This window comes from Phoca vitulina, unplaced genomic scaffold (genome assembly GCF_004348235.1).
Source record: "Phoca vitulina isolate PV1807 unplaced genomic scaffold, GSC_HSeal_1.0 scaffold32, whole genome shotgun sequence".
NCBI classification, from domain to species: Eukaryota; Metazoa; Chordata; class Mammalia; order Carnivora; family Phocidae; genus Phoca; species Phoca vitulina.
In genome coordinates this window covers 5,796,807-5,823,421 of record NW_022589735.1, presented here as the reverse complement: position 1 = coordinate 5,823,421, position 26,615 = coordinate 5,796,807, and the positions used below count along the sequence as shown (strand labels likewise).

Genomic DNA, 26,615 nt, shown 5'->3' with positions numbered 1-26,615 from the left:
CTGTATACCCAGTTCTGACAACTTCCTAGAAAGGCCATGTTAAATAATAGGTCAACCACTATTCTGACTGAGAAATTCTCACTGTCCATTAAAATATATCAATGTTTCTAAAAGCAATTCCCCCTTGTAAAACAGGTTACTGCCAATGGCACCATAATTTTCCTGCACTCAATTAAAAATTTTGTAATTATCTTTGATTTCTCACTTTATTCACATCCCTTTCATATCTACTTAGTCCCCATATCCTATCATTTCCCCTTTGAGTCTTTCCATCCTCTGCCTTTGCCATCCTTCCTCTCCCTATTTCAAGCCCTTACCACTTCATATCTGGACTGTCACAAAAGCCTCTCTCCTGATCTGCTTCTACCCATACTTTTCCTCTATACTTGCCAAAATAAACTTAGGTTTTGTTTTAATCCGGTTACAGCCAGGTTCAAAACCCTTCCGTGGTTTCCCAGTATCCTGAGGAAAAAGTCCAAACTCGTCAGGATGGATTTCAAGACTCTGGAAACCTCTCCTCAGGGAACCCATGCAATCTTCTCATCCTTTACCTAGTCTCTGTAAAGCTCACTCACTACCACTCTCTGAAGTCCCCTGCTCAGGCCTGCCACTGTTCTCACAGTGGTATCCCATCTGAATCTATTTCCTCTTCTATTCCAGTGAAATCTTAGCTACAATTCCAAATTCTACTTACTTTAATTTTACTTCCTCTTTGAAGTCCTCTCCTCCGAGTATAGCCCATACTGGTGTCTCCCTTGATTCAAGAAACACTTTCAAATAGATAAGGCATGACAGGGATACAGATAACACAACTATTCCTGACTCCCTACCAGCACTACTTATTAAGTACTTAAAATATGCTTGACACAATGCTAAACACTTTATACCTACTACCTAATTTGACCTTTACAAAAAAGCTGTGAGGTACTATATCCTTTTACCGAAGAGGACAGTGAGGCTCAGAGAGATTAGGCAACTTTCCTGGGATCAGAGCATAATGGGACTGCCACCTGTCACTGCAGACTACTGCAGTGAGCTGTGAACTGCACAGGTGTGTTGTTACCCAGAGAAAAGCTGGTGGGTGAAAATCTAGGAGAGTCTGATTCTACAGACTGTGCTCTCAACTATTACATTATACGGCCTCCCCCATGGATCCAGCTGGCAAGGAAATGACAATCTGAATTCCAGTTGCTATCACAACCACATTTTTCAAAACCACAAAATGAGATGCACTATTAGCAGGACAGAAAATTAGAAATTAAGATATCCAAAAAAGCTTAGGATATAAGATATTATGCCTATATCATTTATTAATAAATTTTTTGAGGCTCTTCCTGTTATTTCCTGTATATCTAACTTCCCAGAAAGTACAGTTGAATTTGGGAACGAAATATCTCCATAAAAACTTGTTGAGCTAAACACTTACTAGGCAGTGTTAAAGGCAACACTAAAAATCAGAAGTTGATCTTTCCTGTCTTGATTTTTTCATGTTAAGCAAGACTATGTACCTCTTAGCAACTTCATTTCTGCTTTCTTTCCCTAAAAGCACCCAAATTCATTTCCCATTCCCATGTCCTAGTTTCCAGTTCCTACCTACAAACCTTCCTACATTTGAGCCTGCCTGGCAACACTCTGATGTACCTTCCCCAATAAAAGGTGGTTAACTGCTGGTTCCTCCTTACCAATTACTGATACTTCCTTTAGCATCCCATACTTGTTCTGCCCTGTTGTTATAGTTACAGCTTTATTACTGTGTACTTAACATGTTTTGCAATTCTGCAACTAAAGTGTAAGGTAGTGACCCGAGCTTCAGGAAATCAATTACTATTGTACAGGAAAATACTTTTAAAACCTTCATTAAAGAGCACTTAAGATTCATATACATCCTATAATTTGGCTTACTCCGAAGCACTTACGTTATTATTGTGAAGATACTCAATTGCTCGAAGGATCTGGAAGAGGTATTTTCTAAGTCGTTTAGTCTCTAGTCCGTGACAATAATGTTGTAACTCATCTAATACTGTGTGGTCAATAAATTCAAACACCAAATGAATTTTCTTTTTCTGCCTAAAAACTTCAATCAGATTGACCAGGTTTTCATGACGAAATTGCTATTGACAAAAGAAACAGATTTATAATACATTATTTCATGCACAATAATTTATATATAACACCAAATTTGTATATAACACCTATAAGTATATATAACACCTAATTTATATAACACCTGTTATATCTTTATATATAACACCATATAATTTTTAAAGGCAGAAATATTCTCAGCCTATTCTTTTTTTAAGATTTTATGTATTTATTTGAGAGAGAGAGAGATCTAGACAGTATGAGCAGGGAGGAGAGGGAGAAGCAGACTCCCTGCTGAGCAGGGGGCCCAACTTGGGGCTCAATCCCAGGACCCTGGGATCATGATCTGAGCCTAAGGCAAACGCTTAGCCAAATGAGCCACCCAGGTGCCCCTATTCTCAGCCCATTTTACTCCATGCATTTCAAGACAAATTTTTCAACTTATTTGTTTACATTCCTATTTTTAAAAAATGCTAAACTAGGGGCTCCTGGCTGGCTCAGTCAGAAGAGCATGCAACTCTTGATCTTGTGGTCATAAGTTTGAGCCCCACGTTGGGTATAGAGATTACTAAAAAAAATAAACTTAAGAAAATGCTAAACTATTTCATAATTAATACATACAGAACAAGGAGAGATAATATACTGCCTTACTTCAAGTTGACATTTGATAGTTTATTAAAATAATTTAGAGTTAATGTACTATAATCCAACTTGGTATGCTAAGACGTATCTTTTTTTTTTTAAGATTTCTTTATTTGAGAGAGTGTGTACAAATGGGAGGGGCAGAGGGACACGGAGAGAGAAAATCTCAAGAAGGCTCCGTGCTCAGCAGATGTGGAGGTCGATCTCACAACCCTGAGGATCATGAGCTGAAACCAAGAGTCAGACACTTAACCTACTGCATCATCCAGGTGCCCCTAAGACATATCTTTCTATCCTTTAATGTGGTTTATAATTAAGTCTAACATCTGAGGGGTGCCTGGGTGGCTCAGTCATTAGGCATCTGCCTTCGGCTCAGGTCATGATCCCAGGGTCCTGGGATCGAGCCCCGCATTGGGCTCCCTGCTCAGCTGGAAGCCTGCTTCTCCCTCTCCCACTCCCACTGCTTGTGTTCCTGCTCTCGCTATCTCTCTCTCTGTGTCAAATAAATAAATAAAATCTTAAAAAAAAAAAAAGTCTAACACCTGAAATTTAAAATGTTCTTTTCAAATGAGCGTGGATTTCAATGCCACTCAGTACATGATCTGAATTCAAATAAATTATTTGCTTAGTTTGATCCTCAACTCTCGAAAGTGAAACATAAGTTCCAGGTGGACAATATAAATTAATTAATTACACTGGAACAAAAGAGTATCAAAATACGTAGAAACTTTACAGATATGTGAGATAACAATTTATGGTCATAGGAACTTCACAAAAATATACAATTATTTGTGGATACCTTTTTGTTCACTCTCTATAATATTCTACTAAGTAACAAAATACCTTTTTAAACTAGTAACAATCAATGGTAAGATAACTTCAAAAGGTCAAAAATGGCATCTATCAGCTTAGAAAACAAATGAGGTTCAATATTTTATGCTGCTTACTTTATTTTTTTAACACACTAACTTAATTATCACCAAGTCTCAAATATTTAACATTTTCAAATTACTAAAAGCATTTATTCCTTTGGCTACAAACTGAGAGGCATATTTTCAATGTTAGATTCATTAGAAAATTAAACTTTTATGAAAAATATTTGTCTTTATTCTAACAGCACAATTATCAATTTTTCTACTTATCCGTACTATCACATAGACCAAAGCCCTTAAAATATGACTAAAAGAAAAACATGCCAGAATATAATGCCAGATTCCTCTCCTATTTTTGCTCCCAATTTCCCTGGTTGGCAAGATGCCAGAGGGCTGCAGTGACACCACGCTAGCGGCAGCACAAACAACTGACTGCTTTTGGACACTACACTACTAATCCTTCAACTAAGGAAAATTACTGGTTCCCTCTCTAGTCTTAAGGCTAAAGCAACAAAGAGTTAATGTGAGTTAATAAGCATTATGGAAGATCCACCAGAGTAAAGAATCAGGTGCTTTCTCAGATTAACCATGAAACTCCTAGAAATGTTCCATTGCCACTCTTCAGGTTGTTGACTTTTGTTTTCCTTCATTACCAGACAACTTTTCTAAAGATATTGTCACTAATTACTCTAACTGTAATTTATTTAATAAAATTCTAGCAGATAAATATTTAATTCAAATGAAGTCATAATGGCAACCTTTTTAGGCTAAAAATGTGAATTAATCCAAGAACTCTCTCGTTGAATTAGATAAGATCAAACTAAAAATTCTATAAGAAATAAGCCAACAAGGGGCGCCTGGGTGGCTTGGTTGGTTAAGCCTCTGACTCTTGATTTCTCCTCAGGTCTTGATCTTAGGCCCAGCGTGGAGCCTACTTAAAAATAAAACAAACAAAAACACCCAAACAAATAAATAAGCCAATGAGAATAGTTAAGGTGTTTCAAAACAGTTTGCATAATAGTTGTAATAATTAAGTACATTTTCTAATTCTTCTCTGTGTTCTTGCCACATATTGGTTGTTTTTACAAAATGATAAAGTAGAGGGGTGCTTGGGTGGCTCAGTTGTTGGGCGTCTGCCTTCAGCTCAGGTCATGATCCCAGGGTCCTGGGATTGAGCATTGGGCTCCCTGCTCAGCAGGGAGCCTGCTTCTCCCTCTCCCACTCTCCCTGCTTGTGTTCCCTCTCTCGTTCTGTCAAATAAATAAATAAAATCTTTGAAAAAAAAAAAACCAAAATGATAAAGTAGAAAAAAATAATCAGCTTAAATGTAACAGAGTTGAAGAAAGAGCAAAAGATACTGCCTGGGAAAAGATCTCCATCTAATCAGATTTTCACTTATGGTGTACAACAACTGCCTTACAGTATTACAATGTTTTAGGTCATCAGGAATAGGACTGGCATCTCACAAAATCATACCATCTTTACTGACTTTACCTATTCTTTCCACTGTCTAGAAACAGTACTTCAACAATCCACATATATATATGCTTAACATATTTATTTTATTTAAAAAACAAATTTGTCCATCATATCTAATATAGACTTACAAAGAAGAGAATTTCACAGAACTAGAACAAATAATCCTAAAATTTATATAGAATCACAAAAGACCTCGAATAGTCAAAGCAATGTTGAGAAAGTAGAACAAAACTGGAAGTATCACAATCCCAGATTTCAAGATATACTACAAGGCTATAGTATCAAAATAGTATGGTACTGACACAAAAATAGACAAACAGATCAATAGAACAGGACACAGAGATCAATGGAACACACAGATAAATAGAAGTGGCATAAAAACTTGCTCACAAATCAAAAGAACAGAACACACCTACATGGTCAATTAATTGACAACAGAAGAGGCAAGACAATCACGAAAAGACAGTCTTTTCAAAACTGGACAGCTAGATGCAAAAAACTGAAACTGCACCACTTTCTAACACCATACACAAAAATAAACTCAAAATGGATTAAAGACCTAAATGTGAGACCTGAAACCATAAAACTCCTAAAAGAAAACATTAGGCAGTTATCTCTTAGAGATCCCCCTTAGCAACATGTTTATGGATCTGTGTCCTCAGACAAGGGAAATAAAAGCAAAAATAAATTATTGGGACTATACCAAAATAAAAAGCTTTTGCACAGCAAAAGAAACCATCAACAAAACAAAAAGGCAACCTACTGAATGGGAGAAGACACTTAAAAATGATGTATAGGATAAGGGTTTAATATCCAACATATATAAAGAACTTACACAACTCGACACTGAAAAAGACAAACAATACTATTTAAAAATGGGCAAAGGACCTGGATAGACATTTTTCCACTACAGATGGCAAACAGACACATAAAAGATGCTCAACATCACTCATCATCAGGGAAGTGCAAATCAAAACCAAAATGAGATATCACCTCACACCAATCAGAATGGCTAGTATTAAAAAGACAAGAAAATAACAAGTGTTGGCAAGAATGTGGAGGAAAGGAAACCCTTGTGCACTGTTGGGTGGGTGGGGTGGCTATAAACTGAAGAAGCTGCTATGGAAAATAGTATGGAGGTTGCTCAAAAAATTAGATGTAGCAATACCACATGATCCAGTAATTCCATTACTGGGTATTTGCCCAAAGAGAGTGAAAACACTAATTCAAAAAGATATATGCACCCCTATGTTTACTGCAGTGTTAATACAATAGCCAAGATACGGAAGCAACCAAAGTATCCATCCATAGACGAATGGATAAAGAAGATATGGATTATATATACAATGGAATATTACTCAACCATAGATTTTTTTTTAAAGTAATCTCTACACCCAATGTGGGGCTCAAACTCACAACCCTAAGATCAAGAGTCACATGCTCTACTGACTGAGCCAGTCAGGTGCCCCACTCCCCAAAAATGAGATCTTAACATTTGAGACATGGATGGACCTAGAAGGTATTACACTGAGTGAAATAAGTCAGACAAAGAAAGACAAATACCATATGACTTCACTTATATGTGGAATCCAAAAAACACAAAACAAATGAACAAACAAAAAAATCAAACAGGCTCTTAAATACAGTAAACAAACTGGTGGTTGCCAGAGGGGACAAAGGGTGAGCTAGATAAAAGGGGATTAAGAGTTATAAACTTCCAGGGATAAAACTAAAAAGTCACAGAAATGAAAAGTACAGCACAGGGAATATGGTCAATAACATTGTATGGTGACAGATAATGACACTTATCATGGTGAGCACTCAGTAATGTAGAGAAATGTCAAATCACTACATTGTACACCTGAAATTAATATAACATTGTATGTTAATTATACTTCAATTGTAAAAAAGAGGTGAATATTACTTTTGTATCAGATAAAAATGAAAGAGTATCTGTTTTCTTCACATAAAACATTTAGACTATGTTGTCAAAGTCATAAACCTTATAGCATCTAGACAAATTCTAATAAACAAAATATGTAGATTTAAATATTTTTTTAATCACTAGTTTTGTACCCAATCCCCAAGGACCTAGAAGGTTAATGCTCCTTTCTTCACAGTCCTGAGTTCTTTCCCCTGGGTTGACCTGTCATACCTACACAAAATTCTAATTTCCGCCCCATTTCTAAAAGCATACTAGTCAGCTTTACTTAAATGTATTCTTGTCACATCAAATTCAACATTTCTAAAACTGAACTAGTTCCCAGACCATTTCTCGTTTGGGTCTTTCATATTTCCATCAGTGAGAACAGTTACTGAACTTCACCAATCCTTTTGTCTCCCTCTTTGTGTTTCCTTCTACATTCTTTCATGTCTTCTTCCACAATATATTGTTTGAACTTTGCTTTTCCAACTTTAAATTCAAATTGCTGCAACCCAGCGAGGGCTCTCATGATCTTTACCAGGATTCTTGAATTAAATTTATAACAGACCTCCCCGTTTTTACTCTGTCTTACAACCTGTTCTAAAAAATAGTGCTAAATTATTATATATAGTTGCTTTATTTTGAATTCAAAACCTTCCACCTCTTACAAAATCGAATTTTGTCCTTTTAAGACAAGACTTTAAAACCTAACTCCAGTTTACTTCTCTAATCTCACCTCTTTCTACTTTTGTACAAAAACTCTACAGACCAATCAATGTCTCTGCTCTCTGTCCTTTGTCCTGCTTGAACATCTCTGAGTTTATGTTGTTCCCCTAACCTAGAATACAATAGTTTCTCCCTCCTACCTAAATTCTGCACATCCTTTAAGACCAAATGCATGTCCCATTTCCTCCAAGAAAATTTCTCTACCCAACTGGACTTTGTGTTAATCACTTGGCATTTATTATGAGTCACTTTTTATTCAGTATTGTTTTCAAGTGCCCTCCCATCTTTCTGATTAAACAATAAAAATTCTTTAGAGCAGATACTGTCTTTTACTATTTCTGAATAAATATTTCATAATATTTGGCATAACTTTTGTTACATTATATATAAGCATATATATCTTGTATCATTATAAAATTTCAAAATGTAGACAGTAAGATATGGTACCACACTTTTTTATTCTACTCTATGTCTTAATACATATGTTAACTAAAAGATTCCCTATATAATTTTTTATTCCATAACAATTCCTCTTTTGACTTACAGCAATTAAGGTAAAAGAAGCAAACCTTTAAAAACTTTATTTCTCTCGTTGCAATTTTGTTGACAGATTTTTCTGGTTTCTCATAAAATATCTTAATGGCCACTATCTGCCCAGTATCCTTATGTTTACACTTCATGACTGTTCCATAACTTCCCTCTCCCACTTTTCCGAGGGTTTCATACATCTCCATTTTCAAGCCCGGATTCTTCTTCATAAAAATAAAGAAAAAAAAGTTAAACATTTGTACTTTTATTTATTCAAGCTGGACAATGCATTTCCGCAATAAACTCATATTTTAAAATACGTAAACATGGAAAATATTAATCTTTTCCATAGATGCTTGTTTGTCCTCGGGAACTCTGCCAACTAGGCAGTAGGGCGTCCTTGTGGGGCTCCAGGGCTCACCAGAAATTAGGGAGCTTCCTGCTGTCTCGGTCATTCCTGTGAACACTCAGATTTAAGATTCCCTCACTACATGTCACCAATCCATCAGGAGTGGGGTCCGCACCCGCACACTTCCTATCATACGCCCCTCAACTATGGGGTTCCCGAAATACTGCAGTCGCCCACAGATCAGGCCCCCGGACCCAAGAAAACCTCAGCCCCACCGGTTCCTCAAACCAGACGTCTTAGGGTCTCGGACCAGTGTTGTGCCCCTTGCCCCGCAGTCGACCTCGTCCGGTCAGCAGCGGAAGTCTCAGCCCATTTTGCAGTCCCGCCGGCCCGGCTCCGCGCAGACCCTGCGGAACACCTCGACACCGACCCTACTTAGCTTGCCAGCCCCGCTAGCTCCAGGCAGCCCACTACCATGGCAACGGTGCCGCTGACCTCGCGCTCGGAGCCTACTGCGCAAGACCGGAACATCGGCCGGACGCCACCGCACCGGCCCGACCCGGAAGAGAAAATGAGAATGGTGAAAACGAGTCCCCGGTGGGTGCTAAGTGAAAGTGTTCTTGGGCTTGGGGTGGGCCGTATACGGGTTGAGACCAACTCACAAGGTTGGTTTATGAGCAGAGGTGGAGGAGGATCCACATTTTACTGCACCGAGAGTCTGCATGTCTTCTAGGGAGGGGCAACAGAGGCGGAGGGTTGCCTAACCTGCGTCTTAGATGCCCCCAGGCCAAAGAACTTCCGCCGCTGGTGCTGGATCCTAAAAGGATGGCTGGAATCATTAAATAGAGACATCTTGTAAAACTAGTCCTCCAAGGAAGTCTTGTGTAATTATAGTCGTCTGAATTACCTAGTTACATTAATATTCCACAGACCTGAGTTCGATCTCAGCTGTCGGCATTCATCCTTAAAACGGGGTTAAGACGGTTCTCAAAATTAAGAATATTTCTTGAACACCTATATACTTTTAGTTTTTTTCCGAACTCGTCGTACTCCTTTTTAAAGACACCCTCTTTGGGAAAACAATTAAAAGGGCTCGGTAGACATACCGACATGGCCTGACATACAAGGGCACAGCAAAGGGGGGAAAGCCATTAACTAATTGCTTAAGAACTAGACATGGGGTTCTGCTGGCCTGACAGCTTACGTAAATAATGAGTTTCCAGAACAATTATACATTGCTAGATAAATGACACAATAGGGTATTTTTTGAAGTTTATCTTTAGCATTTCACTGCATGTGAACCTACCTGTATGTCTTCATCTTTAGCTATATACTGGGGAGAACTAGAATCGCTACAGCAGGAAGGCAAAAAATGAGAATATTTAGCATTTAATTTAGAGAATCTCATTTGTGAATGCATCACAGAACCTATCAAGAGTTAGGCTTGGCTAATTTGATCACCAAGGCAGTTATAAAAGCAAAAGACAGAATTCAAGGTTTCAGAAAAAAGAGGTAGCAAGAAAGTGGGGGAAATTAACACTTTCAGTTTCCATGAAACTATAGGCAACTTGGTGCAATGGTCCCATTTCACCTTGGGCTGAAGAATTACCCAGAAGGATATAAAGCGCTCCGAGTCCTCCAGGCCATTAAAGCCCCAAGCCCAGGAATCAATGGCAATGAAAGGAGGGAACTCAAGGAAATGTCAGAATCCCCACGGACTGCATCAACACCTCTGAGCTCCCTGGTGGGCGACATTTCAGGCCCATCTGCACCTTACTTACTAGTGTAGAAAACCTGAAATGAGTTATCCAGGTTAGATATATAACCCCCACCCAAGTCTGCAAAATCTCTTCCCCACATCCGAGTCAGATTTGTAAGCCTTCTTGACAACCAACCACCCTTCTAAATGCTTTGAGATTTCATCTCCATGTACCCCCATCTTAGCCAAATCCATTGACTTTGACACCAATCCTCAAATGAGAGCAGACCTATGTTAAAATAAGATTCCGTAATTCCATAGAGATAGTCAACAAACTTTAAGACCATCTCTACACCATTCTTTTTTGTCCTCAGAATTTCCAACGGTGGAAACCCCAGCGTAGTGCACATACAGGCTATTTGGTGGCCCTATGGAAGCATTTCAGGGAATTTTACTTAGTGTGGGCCTTAGTATTTCAATGCTGCACTTATTAAAAAATGGAAGTTCCCTCTGCCCCACGTACCAGATTTGGTAAGTCATTGTACCAACCAGAAAGGATTTTAAATCTATGTTATTTTTGGCTCTGTTTTAAAGAAGCAAAGCAAGCTTTTGCTTCTGCCACGATCGCCGACCCTGTTCATGAAGCAAACTGGAGGGAAAACTAGTAAAGGCCTCTCCCCGCCCTCAGCCCCATAAATTTAATCACTTGCTCCATAGACCTGACTGAGATTCAGGCGACGCTCCCACGTGATCTGTTCTAACCTCGTCATAGGGACACGTGGTTCTAGATACTTCGTCCCCTCCCCCTCAGGGGTGGATTGTTGACAACGCCGCCGGCAGTCACGTGATCTTACGTCATCCCACCTCCTTTCCCTGAAATCTGTGGCCCCGGATGAGCCTCTCTGTCCCCACCCGGTCGAGTTTAAACTACTGAAAGGGGGAGACACAGGATGGTGTTTCGGTTTCGGGGTCTCTTAATCCACAATCTCCAGACCGAGAACAGAGAACACTAACTTATCGATTAGATCAGGAAGCCAAAAGGATAGAACCCTGCTCAAAAGCTCCCATAACGAGCTTTCATACGCCCTGTGCCCTTCTCCCCTACCCCTCACTCTGTGGTACTGGCGGAGGGCGGAGGGATCTGGAGGCGGCGGAGGGAGACGTCATTGCAGGGTTGTTTGTGCAGCCTCGGCGGCGGCGGTGACCCACAGTGATTCGGCCGCCGCGCCGGGGGGTGGGGGGGCTGCGCGGGACTCTTTTCTTTCAGACTGACCGCGGGGCAGCTGGGGAGCATGTCGACTCCGGCCCGGAGGAGGCTCATGCGGGATTTCAAGCGGTAAGGGTCCTCACCTTCGCCTGGATGACGGCTCCTCCCCATAGCTGTGGGGCTGCAGGGCGGGGATCCGGGACACCTTCCTCTCATAACCCTAAGAGGGCCGACTGTGGGCCCAGCGGTACCGACGGAAGCCCAGTCCTAGCCCCGGTTCGCACTCCCTCATCCTTGCTTGCTCTTCCGACGTAAGAAATTTCGATACCCCCCTCCCCCAAAAGTAAAAAGATGGCTATGGTCTGTCCTAGGATTCCCCGCTGCCCACTTGGGTCAGCTGCCCGACGTTTGGCCCTAGAGCTCAAGGCTCATCCCTCCGCCTCTGCACCCTGTCGTGCCCGGTCCCTGTCCCCCAGAAGCAAACCCTTGCAGAATCTTTTGCCCTGCTTGGTGCACCAGTTTTCCTGGATGGCCCTGCGGTCTTCGCTGAGGGGCAGGGTTGGGGCGAAAAGCGCCCCCCCCCATTCTTTCTGCAGTGAGGGTGGGGTCTGCAGCGCGAGGTCGGGAGGTTGTTAACCCATCCTCCGAAACCCGACTCTCCCTCGCCCCCCCGAAAGGACCTTGAGAACTGGCTTAGAGACCTGGGACTCGGGCTGGTAGCCCGGGCTGCCAGTGCCTTCTGGAGCTCAGCTCTGTGGCCTGGTGTCTAAAGCCCTATCTATAGCCTCCAAAGTCTGGAAAAATGCCTCCTTGAGGCTGACGCTAACCTGATACTCCCTGGGCCTCCTTTTGTAAAATAGGGTTTTGTTAGGTGGTGTTGGGGTTAGTGAGGAGGAAGTGAGGTTTTTTTCAGTTGTTTACCTTTGAATACTTGGAGGTACGGGGGGAAAAATGAGAAAACTTAGCATTACGATCCACTGCACATTTTTAAGTGTTTTTTTTTCTGGGGAGATCTGCCGTAATTGAGACAAAATATCTAGTATAAAAACTTAGGTTAGCTGCTCAGGAAGTAACCTTTCAACTTCGCCATTATAAAGCCATAGGTGAAGCATTTGGAAGCCATTGTTTTGGGCTTTGGGCGGTTTATCATTGAATATATTCGTAATGTACCCGTTTACCCTTGGTGGGCGAGAAGCAGCATAATTCTTTAAAGGCTTCTTTCTGGTCATCGTGGCTTAATGTGTTTGAGGTTGACTGAAAAGAACTATGTTTATGTAGTCTAATTTCAAAGTATCATATCATATGACAATCACTACATACAGATACCTGTGTATAAAATGTCCCATTTATTTTTCTATTGAAATGACAGTCTTTACAAGGAGATGCTCTATTTGGTGCAAAAGTTGCCTTCTGAAGCTTAAAATCAAATTTCATGTTAGCTCCAATGACTGAAAGCCAAATAATAAAACTTCCAGTTCGTGTCCATTGTTACTCTGGTTTCTTACTGCCCATCTCTGTTAAATTCTGAGTTGAACACATGGCACCTTTCGTAGTTTTCCAAGGGTCTTAAGGTTACGAGAATCTGATTGTGACAAATGTTGGAAGGTAGCTTTGTATCCCGTCTCCTGATAAGGAGAGGTAGATTTAGCTGTAGCGCAGATCTTTAAAATAGGGACTGATGAAAAAACATAACTGAGGCTTGATTATTTTAAAGCTACTGCTAATTGAAGCAAATGGGATAAAGGTACTCGCCTGCCTAAAACTAGTTTGCTAATTAAATTGAATATCAGTGTTTTCAGTCATTTAGTGTTTGCCTTGAGGGTCCTTTGTGGGGGGTTGGTGGCCATGTTACACAGGTAGCTGTGGTTTGGACTCACATAGACCGTCTTTGCATGTTTACAGGAGCAAAAAAGATGGTCTGTGAAAATACTTTTTGCACTTGGGGCTTTTAATTTTTGTTGTTGATGGAAGTCTGTATGCATCACTTCTTGAAGATACATCCTAACCTTCATTTTCAAAGAGGGATGACTCCAAAGCCCTTTAGAAATTTAGACAATTTGGAGAGGTATTTAATAAGTATATACATGGTTGATTTTTTTTACTTTTTAGTCCTATGGTTTATTCCACCTCAGCACAAGAACAAGGAAATGATTCAGTTTGTGTCAAAGTAGGTAGAATAGTCCATAAGGGTTCTCTTTGGCCTTTGTAGTGACCTTATTGTTCAACTTTGAAAATTACTACTCTCGATTTCTAGATTGCAAGAGGACCCACCTGTGGGTGTCAGCGGCGCACCATCTGAAAACAACATTATGCAGTGGAATGCAGTTATATTTGGGTGAGTAGAAAGATGTAACAAATGACAGGTATGGTAATTCTTTAAGAAAAGTGAATGTATCAACTAGGCAAAGAGGCTGAAGTGGAATTGGGGGCTCTTACAGAAACTGCAAAATAAATTTTTAAAAAATTCTGTGTTTTTGCAGTTAAATTTGTGTTGATGTTACTGCCTATGATTTTATAAGCACTTTGGGTTTTACCTGATTAAAAATATCATTTGAAACTAAACAAGAAAAGGTAAATTATTTTCTACAAAATAAAATGTACCAAGCAAATGTTTATGCTTGCATTCTTTTGAAACTGTAAAAAGACTAAGAAGAAAAAATACTCAGAGCTTCCAATGTGGCAAGAATAAACAAAAAATGTTAAACATTATATATATTGCATGTATGTTTTTTTTTTTTTTTAAGAGACGGGTTAGGGATGGGAGCAGAGGGGCAGAGGAAGAGAGAGAATCTCAAGCAGGCTCCACAGCCAGTGCCAAGCCCCACAGGGGGCTCAGTTCTCACAACCCTGAGATCATGACCTGAGCCTAAAGAGTTGGCTGCTTGACCAACTGAGCCACCTAGGCGCCTTGACTTAAAATTTCCTTATGCCTTTTCTCCTGTTTTTCTGGACTTGGTCTTTTTTCTTTCACACTTTTTAAAAACTAGGGATTTGCACTAAAACTTCAAAGGAGCACCTTCATAAACAATTCTGAGTTGCCATTGAATTAGTTATGAGTCTATGTTAAATACTAGTGAAAAAGTTAGTGTAGTTTATTCTTCTAAAGAGATCTTAAATTCAAGCTAACTTGCAAAAAATAAACTTGATGGTGCTGGTTAGGAAAGATGAAATTGGGATATGGAGGCAGGGAAAAGATTTGAGCAAAAGAGTGGCTTTCTTGGTTACGTCAGTTCTATCTAGCTGTTTTGAACAAGAGCTGTTGCTCTGTTGGGAAGCAGGACACTTTGGTTGGTGTTATAATTATCTTTAAAGGGTATTTCCATCTTATTGATACAAATTGAAAATACGACTTTTTTCTCTTAAGAATACACATTTACAAAATGACTGGTTGGTATTTATGAACTGAAATTTTGTGTGCTAAAATTATGAGCCTTTTTTTGTTTTGTTTTGATCTTTTTCTAAACCCCCCTAAAATGAAAACTTAGAAAATAGTTACCCTTTATGCCTACGTCCATAAAAATCTAGGGCTAAGATGATGATAATAACTTTAAAATTCCACAAATCATTAAAATGAGCCCCTCTTTCTCTGAGTTTATCCTGTCCACTCTTAAAAGTCAAGAAAACGGGGTCACCTGGGTGGCTCAGTTGGGCAGCCAATTCTCAATCTCAGCTCAGGTCTTGGATCTCAGGATCTTAGGGGTGGGCCCTCTGTTGGGTTCCGCACTGGGCCTGGAGCCTAGTTAAAAAAAAAAAAATCAGGAAAAGGCAGAATGAAACATCTTTTAATCAGAAGTCTTCTTGTTTTCAGACCAGAAGGGACACCCTTTGAAGATGGTAAGTCATTCTCAATTATGTTTTCTGTAGTACTGGGACACTGTTTTTAAGTAGGAAATTATAACACCAACATTTCTAATTTAAAACTATTTTCTGTTGTTACTAGGTCAAATTAAATAATGCTACTGAGAATTTATAGTTCACACATCAGCTTGACCACCTCCATTGCCAGTTCTTTGTGTTACTTTGGTATTTGGCTGTAGAACTGTAGACCTAGATGGTAGGTTAAAGGAGAGAATCATGCTCTTTTAACATTGTTATCTACGGTGATAAGCTGAAATTGTTCTTCAACGTACATAGCTGGGGCATCTGGTTTGCTCAGTCAGTAGACCATGTGACTCTCAGTCTCAGGGTTGTAAGATTGAGGCGCACATTGGGTGCAGAGATTACTTAAAAAAATTTAAAAATCTTAAAAAAAAAAAAAGCCCACATAACGTAGCTGCCAGTAGCTGCACATACTACAGCTTACTTTTGATACCCATAAATAGTTAGCATTCTGTGGAATCTTTTGCGTCTTAAATTTAGTTTTTTCACCAAGAGCCAGGAAAATGGAAAACTGGTTCTGATACATGTTTATGATTGAGCTTTTCATATTGATTTTAACCAGGTTCTTAGATTTTCCCTAATAATAGCATAGATATTTAAGAGTTGTTGAACAGGTTTTTAATTATCAAAATGGCTCCAGAATTAACCCATCAAAGATATTTACACAAAGATACTGATTGTACTATTTTTAAGGAGATAGCCTGAATGCCTAATAGGGGAAAATGGTTAAGCAAATTTATGATTTGTGGAATTAGATTGTGGAATATCATGTACTTGTTAAAGAATAAGGTAGATCTGGACATGAGTCTCAAGAGACAAAGTTTCAGAATGATACATATTGTTATTACATTTTTACCAAATACATGTATGCAAGTGTGTGTATTAAAGGGCTGTGTACCATACTGTTGAAAGTGGTTACTACTAAGGTGAGGGTAAGGAATGGAAGAGAAGTACTTAAGGACTTTAGCTTTTTGCACTATACCAGGGGTTCTTGGGTGGTCCATGAGCCCCCTCTTCAAGTCCCTAAGCCTGTTTCATGGATTCTTTGTAATTAAAACTGTCTTTATACCAATACTAAGACATTTGCCCTTTTTACTCTGTCAGCATTTGCACTGATGGTACAAAAACATTAGTGGCTAAAACTGGACCTATGCAGTTTAGTATCCTGGCACAAATCAACACAGTGGCTCTAAACTGTACTAATAGTCATTGTATGTATGTATGTGTGTAGAAATTAAAATTTTTTTTTTAAGTAATCTCTACACCCAGCGTGTGGGGCTCGAACCCACAACCCCGAGATAAAGAGTCTCACACTCCACCAACTGAGCCAGCCAGGTGCCCCATATTCTTTGCATTTTAAAAGCTGCCAATTTCACTTAAAAATTTTTTGTCTTGATGGCCAAAAAAAAAAAAAAGTCTTGATGAAAAAGTAGATGTTACTATTATTACTGAATTCTGACCCTTGAGTATACATTTTTAAAATATTCTGTGTGATTAAGTGGAATGTATGCATAAAACACTTCTCTTGTGATGATTTTCTGGAGGAAAAGCACTTCTGCAGTTGTTTGAGTTGCAACTTGAACTTTTTTTTCATGGAACATTTTTACTTGAATGAATGAGAGACAAACATAATTTAGATTCGACCGTTTGGCAGATATATTCAAAAGGGACTTAAGTGAGCTGTTAGATCAAGGAAAATAACAGTATTGTTGCTACCGATAAAATAATGGTTTCCCAGTACTTTAAGACTTCTGATAACGTCAGTAGGTGGTATTACCTAATTGTGATTTGTTTTTGGATAGTATATAATGAAATGTGGCAACATTTACAAGAATTGCATCATTCATTGAACCAATATTTTCTGAACGACCAGTGTATAAAAGAAAATTAGGGACGGATAAAACATTTATGCAGCGTGTAACAGATTTTAGTGTAACTGATGCAAAAAGTATGTATGATTTCAGACTCTACATTGCAACTAACCCTTAAAAACCTACCACTTCCTTACTGTAGTAATCAAAAAAGAGTATCGGGGCGCCTGGGTGGCTCAGTCATTAAGCGTCTGCCTTCGGCCCAGGTCATGATCCCAGTGTCCTGGGATCGAGCCCCGCATCGGGCTCCCTGCTCAGCGGGAAGCCTGCTTCTCCCTCTGCCACTCCCCCTGCTTGTGTTTCCTCTCTCTCTGTGTCTATCTCTATCAAATAAATAAATAAAAAATCTTTAAAAAAAAAAAAAAAAGAGTATCTACAATTATCTGAAAAAACTATTAAAATGTTCCTTTTTCACTTAACATATTTTTGTGAGACCTTGTTTTCTTCCTGTACCTCATCCCAGAACAGCATATTGCAACAGATCGAATGCAGCAGCAGCTGAGAGAATCCAGCTGTCTTCTATTAAGCCAGTCATTAAAAAGATTTGCAGAAATGTAAAACAGTGCTAAGCTTCTCACTAACTTTGTGGGGAAATATATTACTTTTCATTAAATGTTACTTAAGTTAATGTGTAGTGAGTTTACAGTAATTAATGAATGAATTTTTAAAAATTTTCTGGGTTGGGGCGCCTGGCTGGCTCAGTTGGTAGAGCATGTGACTCTTGATCTCAGGGTCATGAGTTAGAATCTCATATTGAGCATAGAAATTACTTAAAAAAAAAATTCATGAGTTAAATACTGTCTAATATAAGAAATACTGATAGTTATATTCAGTGGCATGCTGGAGGCAGTTTATACTGATTCATGAGAACAGATTGTTAAAAATTGAGGGGAATTTTTGCAAGCTAATTATTAAAGAGCCAATATTTAAAAATGAAATTATTTTCCATTTTTGGTAGAAATACATAAAATGGTATGTTGTCACACGTATCCCTCCCCAGCTTTGCATTCAGTTGACTTCCCATTGGAAGCTTGGCCGTGATTGGGAATAAGAGTATAAAGGGGTCCTGAGACTCCATGAAGTGGGCGGGAAAAAACTTGAAAATTGCTGTTCATATGTGTGTAGGCTGAAATTTTTACAATGTACTTTTTTTAATTAAAGCAAATTAAAATGCACACTTTTAAAATACATAATTAGATATAAGAATATAAGACTATCTTCACTATTTAACTGTACTTTTCATAACACCTCTGATGTATTCAGAATATGAAATAGATACCACATTTGATTTTGCTTATATCTTTGGCTTCCCTAATCCCAAATTTCCAAGCAGCAAAAAATGTGAAAAGGTAGAGGTTGTATACCAAATATATAAACTATCAGATAAAATAAATAGAAGAAAGGATTTTTGTTTTGTTTTTTAAAACTGCATTGATGAAATCAGGGAAGAACCTTCTAGAGACATCTGGAATGGTTTAAACTTTTATTGACTTCATTAAGAATAAGTCTCAATTTACTGAGTATGTCCAAGGGGTTGCAGTTAGAATACCTCTCCAACCTTCAGGTGGACTTCCTCAAAATAAAAGAACTCTGGATAGTGAATAAACAGAATAGAAGTACAAAACCCAGTAATAATGGTTATTTCTGCAAAATAGATTTGGAATTGGAGTTGAGAGTCCTACTTTGTACACTGTGAACAGATTGACTTTCTTAGAAATGCATAATTTTTTTAAAAGCCTGTGTCTGTACTGACCATAAAATACTGCTTTACAAGAGTGTACCACGTTGGTCTATAACCAACAGTAGGCAGTTACACTTACTGGTTCTTGGCATATTTAAGTGAAAGGATTCGTATGGGAACAGAGAGACCTTTCAAATTAATGTCCATGCCTCCAATCTAAGTACTTTGTCATGTGGTAGTTAGCCCCTCTCAAAATCTTTTGGCATTCCCCTTCTAAGCTATAATAAACTAGCTGTAGTTCCCCAAATGTGCATTTTAAATTTCAGTAGCTAGGGCCAAATTGCCTTCCAAAAATATGGCAGTTTAACATTCCCACCAATAGCACATGAAAGTGTGTGTTCCCAAGTGCTTGCCAGTGCTGTATGTTACCAGTCTAACGTAAATCAAAGTATATTTAATACGTTTTATGTGCTAAGACATAATTGACATTACTTTTTGTGTGGTTGTGCAAAAACCACTATGGGAATTCATTGATGAAGAGATTAAAAAATAATGTTTGTCTTTACCATAATTATTTTGGTTTGTTTTCTATCTAGGTACTTTTAAACTAGTAATAGAATTTTCTGAAGAGTATCCAAATAAACCACCAACTGTTAGGTTTTTATCCAAAATGTTTCATCCAAATGGTAAGTAACATTTTATTTATTAAACTTCATAAGTGATGGGGGGAAAAGAGTTCTTTCCTTCCTTGTAGGCCTTGCCCCATACTTCTCACTGCTACAGGCCACTTCTGGATGTTGCTTCCATGTCAGTATTAGCTACATTTTTGTAGCCTGGAATCTTTAGAAGGTTCCAAATTTCAGGTAAAGTTGTTTTGTCTTAATACTTTTGATTTTAAAATAATACCTATTCATTTGTAGAAATGTGAAGGATACCAAAAAGAATTTGTTGCTTAAGATTTAGCTTTTAAAAAAAATAGGGTGCCTGGGTGGCTGTCGGTTGAGGGTCTGTCTGCCTTCAGCTCAGGTCATGATCCCACGGTCCTGGGATCAAGTCCCGCATCGGGTTCCCTGCTCAGTGGGGAGTCTTCTTCTCCCTTTACCCTTCCCCCCTGCTCGTGATCTCTCCCACTCTTTCTCTCTCTCTCAAACAAATAAAATCTTCAAAAATAATAATAAATAAATAAACTACAAATAAATGCTGTACAAAATTGAGATCATATTGTACATAGTTATGTAACTTTTTTTATATACTATGAACATCTTATGAATATTCTTTTGCATCATTCTTAATGGCTGCATACATGTTCTGTGAGGTAACCATAATTAATCTGTGTCCAGTTGGTGATTTTCAGGTTTTTTTAAAGATTTTATTTTATTTTGAGAGAGAGTGCAAGTGCGGGGGGAGGGGATGCAAAGGGGGGGGAGAGAGAATCTTAAGCAGGCTCCACGTTCAAGGCGGAGCCTGCCGAGGGTCTCCATCTCGTGACCCTGAGATCAAGCAAGACCTGAACCAAAATCAAGATTCGGTTGCTTAACCAACTGAGCCGCCCAGGTGCCCCAAGTTGTTTGTAATTTTATTTTATTTTATTTTTTTTTAAAGATTTTATTTATTTATTTGACAGAGAGAGAGAGCACAAGCAGGGGGAGTGGCAGGCAGAGGCAGACGGAGAAGCAGGCTCTCTGCAGAGCAGGGGGAGCTTGATGTGGGACTCGATCCCAGGACCCTGGGATCATGACCTGAGCTGAAGGCAGTCGCCCAACCAACTGAGCCACCCAGGCGCCCTGTTTGTAATTTTAAACAGCACTTTGAACATTCTTGAAAATCTTCCCAAATACCCATGAATATTATAAGTTTTTAGAAGTGGGATTACTGGGTCAAAGGTTCATATGTTTTTAAGGCTTTTTTAAGTACAGTTTTTCATTTTTTCTCTCGTTCTTTCTTTCATTTGGAGAAATTTATTTACTTATTAAAGATTTTATTTATTTATTTGACACGAGGAGAGAACACAAGCAGGGGGAGTGGCAGGGAGAAGGAGGGGCAGGCTCCCCGAGGAGCAGGGAGCCCGATTCAGGTCTCAATCCCAGGACTCGGATCATGACCTTAGCGGAAGGCAGATGCTTAACTGACTGAGCCACCCAGTCGCCCCTGGAGAAATTTATTTTATTCCTATTTTCCATAAATGGTTTCTGAGTGACTTTTGTAATTAAACTTGCTCTTCTATGACTTCCTGTTTACTTCTAATACACATTGTATATTCCTGGATAATACATTACTGTACGAAAGACTTATTTTCCAAAATATTTAAGCTTTGCTTTTTGTAACCTTTGCTCATTTAAATATGGTCTTCCCCATCAGTTGACTTACTTGCAGAAGGAGTCACTTAATATTTATTCCACTTTAGTTTAATCTGACTTAGACTTGTTATTGAATTGACCCACAATGTAGTAAGAAGGATCTGTAAATGAAGGAAGGTGGAAAAGACTGTACAATATGCAGGGGGTTCTGTGTTTGTAGGTATAGTATTTTCATCGTTGGGGAAACAGTGTGTTAGATTATTTCTCATTCCTTCATATTAATAACAGTGGTTTCCCTTTTTTCTTTTACCAGTACTTTTTTATTAATTTTCTGGTCTACTTTTTAAACATTTTTATTTGAAATATTATTCACATACTGTGCTGTTCATTCATTTAAATTATACAGAACAGGGGTTTTTAGTATACTGAGTTGTGCAACCATCACCATATCAATTTTAGAATATTTTTATCTCTCTCCAAAAAAATCCCATGACAGTTGGCAGTCACTCCCTTTTCTCCCAGCACCCTAGCCCTAGGCAGTCGTATTTTCTTACCTCTGTAGATTTGCCTGTTCTGGACATTTCATATAAATGAAATCCTATAATGCATGTTGGCTTTTGTGACTGACTTCTTTCAGCTAGCATAGTTTTCAGGGTTCATCCATGTTGTAACTGTATTCTATTTCCTTTTATGGCTGAATGAAATTTCATTATATGAATATACATACTCTTTTTTATCATCAGTTGATGGATGCTTGATTTCTAGTTTACTTTTGGATTACTTCTTAGAAATAGTTACTAGTTCAAAACTTAAAAATCATTTTGTACTTTTATGGGTTTTACAGAGGTGATAATTGTTCTTTAGACTTGCCAAGTTTGATGTTCCTGTGGGATAGATAGTAAGCCGTTGACTAGGCTGCTTTAAAACGGAGAGTTAAATCTGGTAAAGCCAGTAAGTGGAAGTAGCTAGCACATATGGATGGTCATTGAGGCCATGAGAGTGAATAACATCACCCAGAGGCTGTATACAGGGCCAGAAGGAAGAGGATGGAGGATAGAGAGAGCCCTGAGAAACCACAGTATTTAAGTGTAATTTGCCTCCTCTCCCCCCAAAAGCCTTACTTATTCCTGTCTTTATGTAGGGTGATTGGGCTTGCTCCATGAAGCTTTCCAAAGTTTAACAGTGTCTATACATTTAAATGCATTTATCCTTTGTCAACACAGCAGTTCTACTTCTGGAAATTTGTCATGTAGACATAGAGTCTCACAAGTGGGTAAAAATTTATGTTCATTGTATTTTCACATAATCAGTTCAAGAGGAAAAAAGACTTCCCAAATGTTAAAGACTTAAAACATATTAATCATTGGATTTTTATTTTATTTTTTTATTATGAAAGGAAAGCATACTCATTAAAAACAAATCATAAAAATCATGGAACACTACATCAAAAACTAATGATGTAATGTATGGTGATTAACATACAATAAAAAATTTTTAAAAAATCATAAAATACAAGAATCCTATTACTTACAGAGAGCCAATACTTATATTTTGGCATTTAGTCTTACAAATATTTTTGTAACTACACATACTTCAAATGAAAATATTTAAATATTTTGTAAAAAAATATTATCCTCTAAAAATTGAAAACTTATTAAGACATTATGGATCTTTATCAGTTAACAGAGGGTAGATGTGTATCGTTTCTCTTGGCTACATTGGTATTGGTTATATGAATATACTGTTAATTTAGCCAGTCATCTCTTTATGGATCACAAGGTCTAATTTTACACGCTTACAAACAGTATTATAGTGAACTTCCTATAAATAAAACTTCATGTGTCCACATTTATTTCTTGTAGGAATAATTTCTGGGAGAGTAATTATGATGTCAAAAAATAAGTTGTTTTTTTTTTTAAGAGCTTTATTTAAGGAGTTTAGAAATAGATGCTTTAAACAGATTGAGTATAAAGGTGGGTGTTGAAAAAATTTAGCTCTGACAAAGCTTCCTGATGAAAAGGTGCAAAATAAGAGACCTTAGTTTTAACACTGGTTTTCCTGTGAGACAAGAGGGTTTGGTAATTAATGTTCAGAACTTCTGACTGGGCTAAGCATTCTGTTTGTGGTAAAGATTTCTCTTTTAACTGTTAAATATGATGAAGTTAATAGGTAACCAATTTTAGTGTTGTCTTTGCAGTGTATGCTGATGGTAGCATATGTTTAGATATCCTTCAGAATCGATGGAGTCCGACATATGATGTATCTTCTATCTTAACATCAATTCAGGTAAGTGTGTGTTAGGTTGCATCATGATTTTTCAAGATTCTATGGGATACAGTCAGCTCCTTTAGGAGCAGTACCAGGTAACCAATGGCAGAGCCTGGATAAAATCCTATGGTTTTCAGACAACTGGTCTGCTTTTTTGTTAGTGACCACATTGGATCAAACACACAGTTTCCTGATCCTCGTGTAAATAAAGTATTCTCACAGGTCAGGTATTATTTATTCCCATGAAGCATAACCAGAGGATGTAGAAAAGGAAAATGCTTCTTGGAAATAGATGATTGCTTAGAAAAACCATAGGGACCTCAGGAAACTGCCAAGTGCAGAGAACCATTAAGTATGTTACCCTATCCAAGAAATCCTATTTTAAAAAAAGGTAGTGTAACCATTTGCCAAAACACTGTGGCAGATTATTTCAGAGTTGACCTTGAATGACAGTTTTGGAGAGAGGTGGAGTGAGGGATGTTTTAGTTTATGTGGATGTTTAATTTATGAGGAGCAGAAGTAAAATTTGGGTTTGTGACCTTCTTTTTAAGCCTTTCCTATGATATTTCTTCTTTAATTCAGGTCATTTTATAAACATTGTTTTCAACTTCCCTATTTTATTCCCTTGCTGCTGGATGTATATGTTTTCTTGAGAGAAGGAAACAAGACTCACTACCCAACTTACTGTCAGACATTTGCAAACCACAAAATAGAGTTTAACTTTGGAAAATGCTATTTCTAGGTATTGTATCTTTAACCAAATCGAGCTGTTTATTTCTTGGCCAATGTTTCAGTATGTTGAATATTCTTTCCCAATTTCTTTGAAATTAGAGGTCTTAAGGCAGTTGAGTACTCTGTTTTAGAAGCTTCAGTTCTCGGGCGCCTGGGTGGCTCAGTTGGTTAAGCGACTGCCTTCGGCTCAGGTCATGATCCTGGAGTCCCTGGATCGAGTCCCGCATCGGGCTCCCTGCTCGGCAGGGAGCCTGCTTCTCCCTCTGACCCTCCCCCCTCTCATGTGCTCTGTCTCTCTCATTCTCTCTGTCTCAAATAAATAAATAAAATATTTAAAAAAAAAAAAAAAAAAAGAAGCTTCAGTTCTCTAGCAGCAGGAAATTATTAAATTCATCAAGCCATTTCTGAAAGTATTTAAGACCTAAAAATATAGAAGTTATATACTAATATCTGCCATTTCTTTACTGAGTAATTTGTTCTTTTGTACAGTCTCTCTGTTCCATATGTAGACCCATGTTAATGTAAAGAGTAACTCTACAAATCCTTTTTTCTTTTCTCTTTCCTTCCAGTCTCTGCTGGATGAACCGAATCCAAACAGTCCAGCCAATAGCCAAGCAGCACAGCTTTATCAGGAAAACAAACGAGAATATGAGAAAAGAGTTTCGGCCATTGTTGAACAAAGCTGGAATGATTCATAATAGACAACTGGTCTGTTAATTTTTTCATCATTGTTGTGTATAATTTACCTCTCAGTAGAAAGGCTAACAAATTTTAAGTGCCACAGGTTTTAAGGATTCTGCAGAGAAAAAAAAAAGTCCTTCAGTTTAGAACCTACAAAAGCTTGTGTATCTTGATTAATGTACTTTTTATTGCATGGTGTGAACTAAGTTATTGCTTACATAAATTTGTAATATATCCTGTTTGTATTTTTTTCCAAGTGTATAATGTTGGTGTGGAGTTTTCATGACAGAATAATACACATTTTGTAAATCTGTACTTTTTTCAAATATTGAATGCCTTATTTTTGAATTCTTTAGATTTTTAAATTGGAGAAAAGCACTTAAAGTTTTTTATATATGAATATTACATGTAAAGCTGTTAAAATACATAACTTCAGTGCAAGAGACTTTGTCACTTATTTCCTTATCTGTGTAGGAGGGGTTAATAAGTCTCTAGCTCTCCATCAATTGATAGTTTATTTCCAGTTTCAAAAGAACAGATTTATATTTTATCAAGAAATTCTTCAAATTTGATTCTAACCACCAATTATAATTTCCGACTTTATTTTAAATGTTTGAATGAAACTAAATCCATTTCACTTGAGCAATTATAGACCTAACTGGTTTGATTCTGTCCAACTCTGTATTTAGGCCACTTGTTACTGTTTCTTCATGCACTACTTACTGTTAAACTGTACCTTTTGCAATTTCACAGTTTGTACCTCTACCATGAGGAATTGGCACCTCTACCGGGAGCAGAGAGCTAATGCAACTTATTTGCTGCTTGATAGCACTTTAAAAGATATTTGATAATGAAGAAAGTAAAACCGTAAACATTTACCAAAATCCATGCCCCACTATTAACACTGAGTAAGAGTTGGTTGCATTGGTTTAGCAAGGCAGATATTTGGAAGGGATCTTGGTGTATCTTAAAATATTTGAAAACTGCCTTTTAATGCAATTGCGTATCTGTTTATTCTGGAAAAATGTTTTAATACCAGGGCCTGCTGAGTTGCTTTCTCTTGTGGAGATTTTTTTTTTTTTAATCTCCTAAGTTGTATAAAAGTTGTACTGCATCTTAGTTTACTGGATAAATTTAAAACACAGTATTGTAGAAAGCTAATACAAAGCTATCCTATGCCTTCAAATAGTACAGAAAATGGAAAATATACAAGTAAATTCTGTTGAAACACCTGTGTAGTCTTTCTAGTAGTTAAAACAGCTATTTGAGTAACCCCAGTAGTTTCTTGTCCTATTCTTACTAGCTTAGTAAGCTAACAGTTTCTCTGTTGGAAGACTAGGATCGCAGTGTCTGCAGCTTCTATTTTTTAAGCCAAGTTTAACACTGGAAGGATAAGTGCTGATGTTTCCCTTTAAGTTATTACTTGGCAAATTTTGGGGTAAGTGTATGATCTTAGGAAGCTTTTTATACAAATAAGAGTCCACTCACTGGAATTAATGGCCAAAAAGATGCGTATGGGTACTTTTTGGTTGTAGTAAATGTGATGCTTTCATATTCAGCTCTGAGACAAAGTGTAGCTTCTGTAGACATTTACTCCAGTGACTGACTCTTAAATATAACAGTAGGTATGAGAGTCTCCCCTTTTATTTCATTAAATGCTATTTGGTTACTGCTTCAAAATCTATTTTTATCTTAATC

At 37.9% G+C, this 26,615-nt stretch overlaps 2 protein-coding genes across 2 annotated transcripts in view; one reads left to right on the top strand and one right to left on the bottom strand.

Annotated features, from left to right (window-relative positions):
- CDKL3 (cyclin dependent kinase like 3) overlaps positions 1-9,458 on the bottom strand; it is a 56,973-nt gene extending 47,515 nt beyond the window's left edge. The window contains exons 1-2 of the mRNA XM_032425197.1: positions 8,295-9,458; positions 1,917-2,111 (exon numbers count right to left, since the gene is read on the bottom strand). Coding sequence (XP_032281088.1) covers positions 1,917-2,111; positions 8,295-8,510 — 411 coding nt within the window. The 5' untranslated portion in view covers positions 8,511-9,458. The remainder of the gene's footprint in view (positions 1-1,916; positions 2,112-8,294) is intronic.
- Positions 9,459-11,461: 2,003 nt separating this feature from the next.
- Positions 11,462-26,147, top strand: UBE2B (ubiquitin conjugating enzyme E2 B). The gene is made up of 6 exons (XM_032425198.1): positions 11,462-11,637; positions 13,763-13,843; positions 15,317-15,342; positions 19,536-19,625; positions 23,434-23,522; positions 24,806-26,147. Exons 1-6 carry the CDS (start codon positions 11,594-11,596, stop codon positions 24,932-24,934), a joined length of 459 nt encoding a protein of 152 aa, XP_032281089.1. The 5' UTR covers positions 11,462-11,593; the 3' UTR covers positions 24,935-26,147.
- The last annotated feature ends 468 nt before the right edge of the window (positions 26,148-26,615 follow it).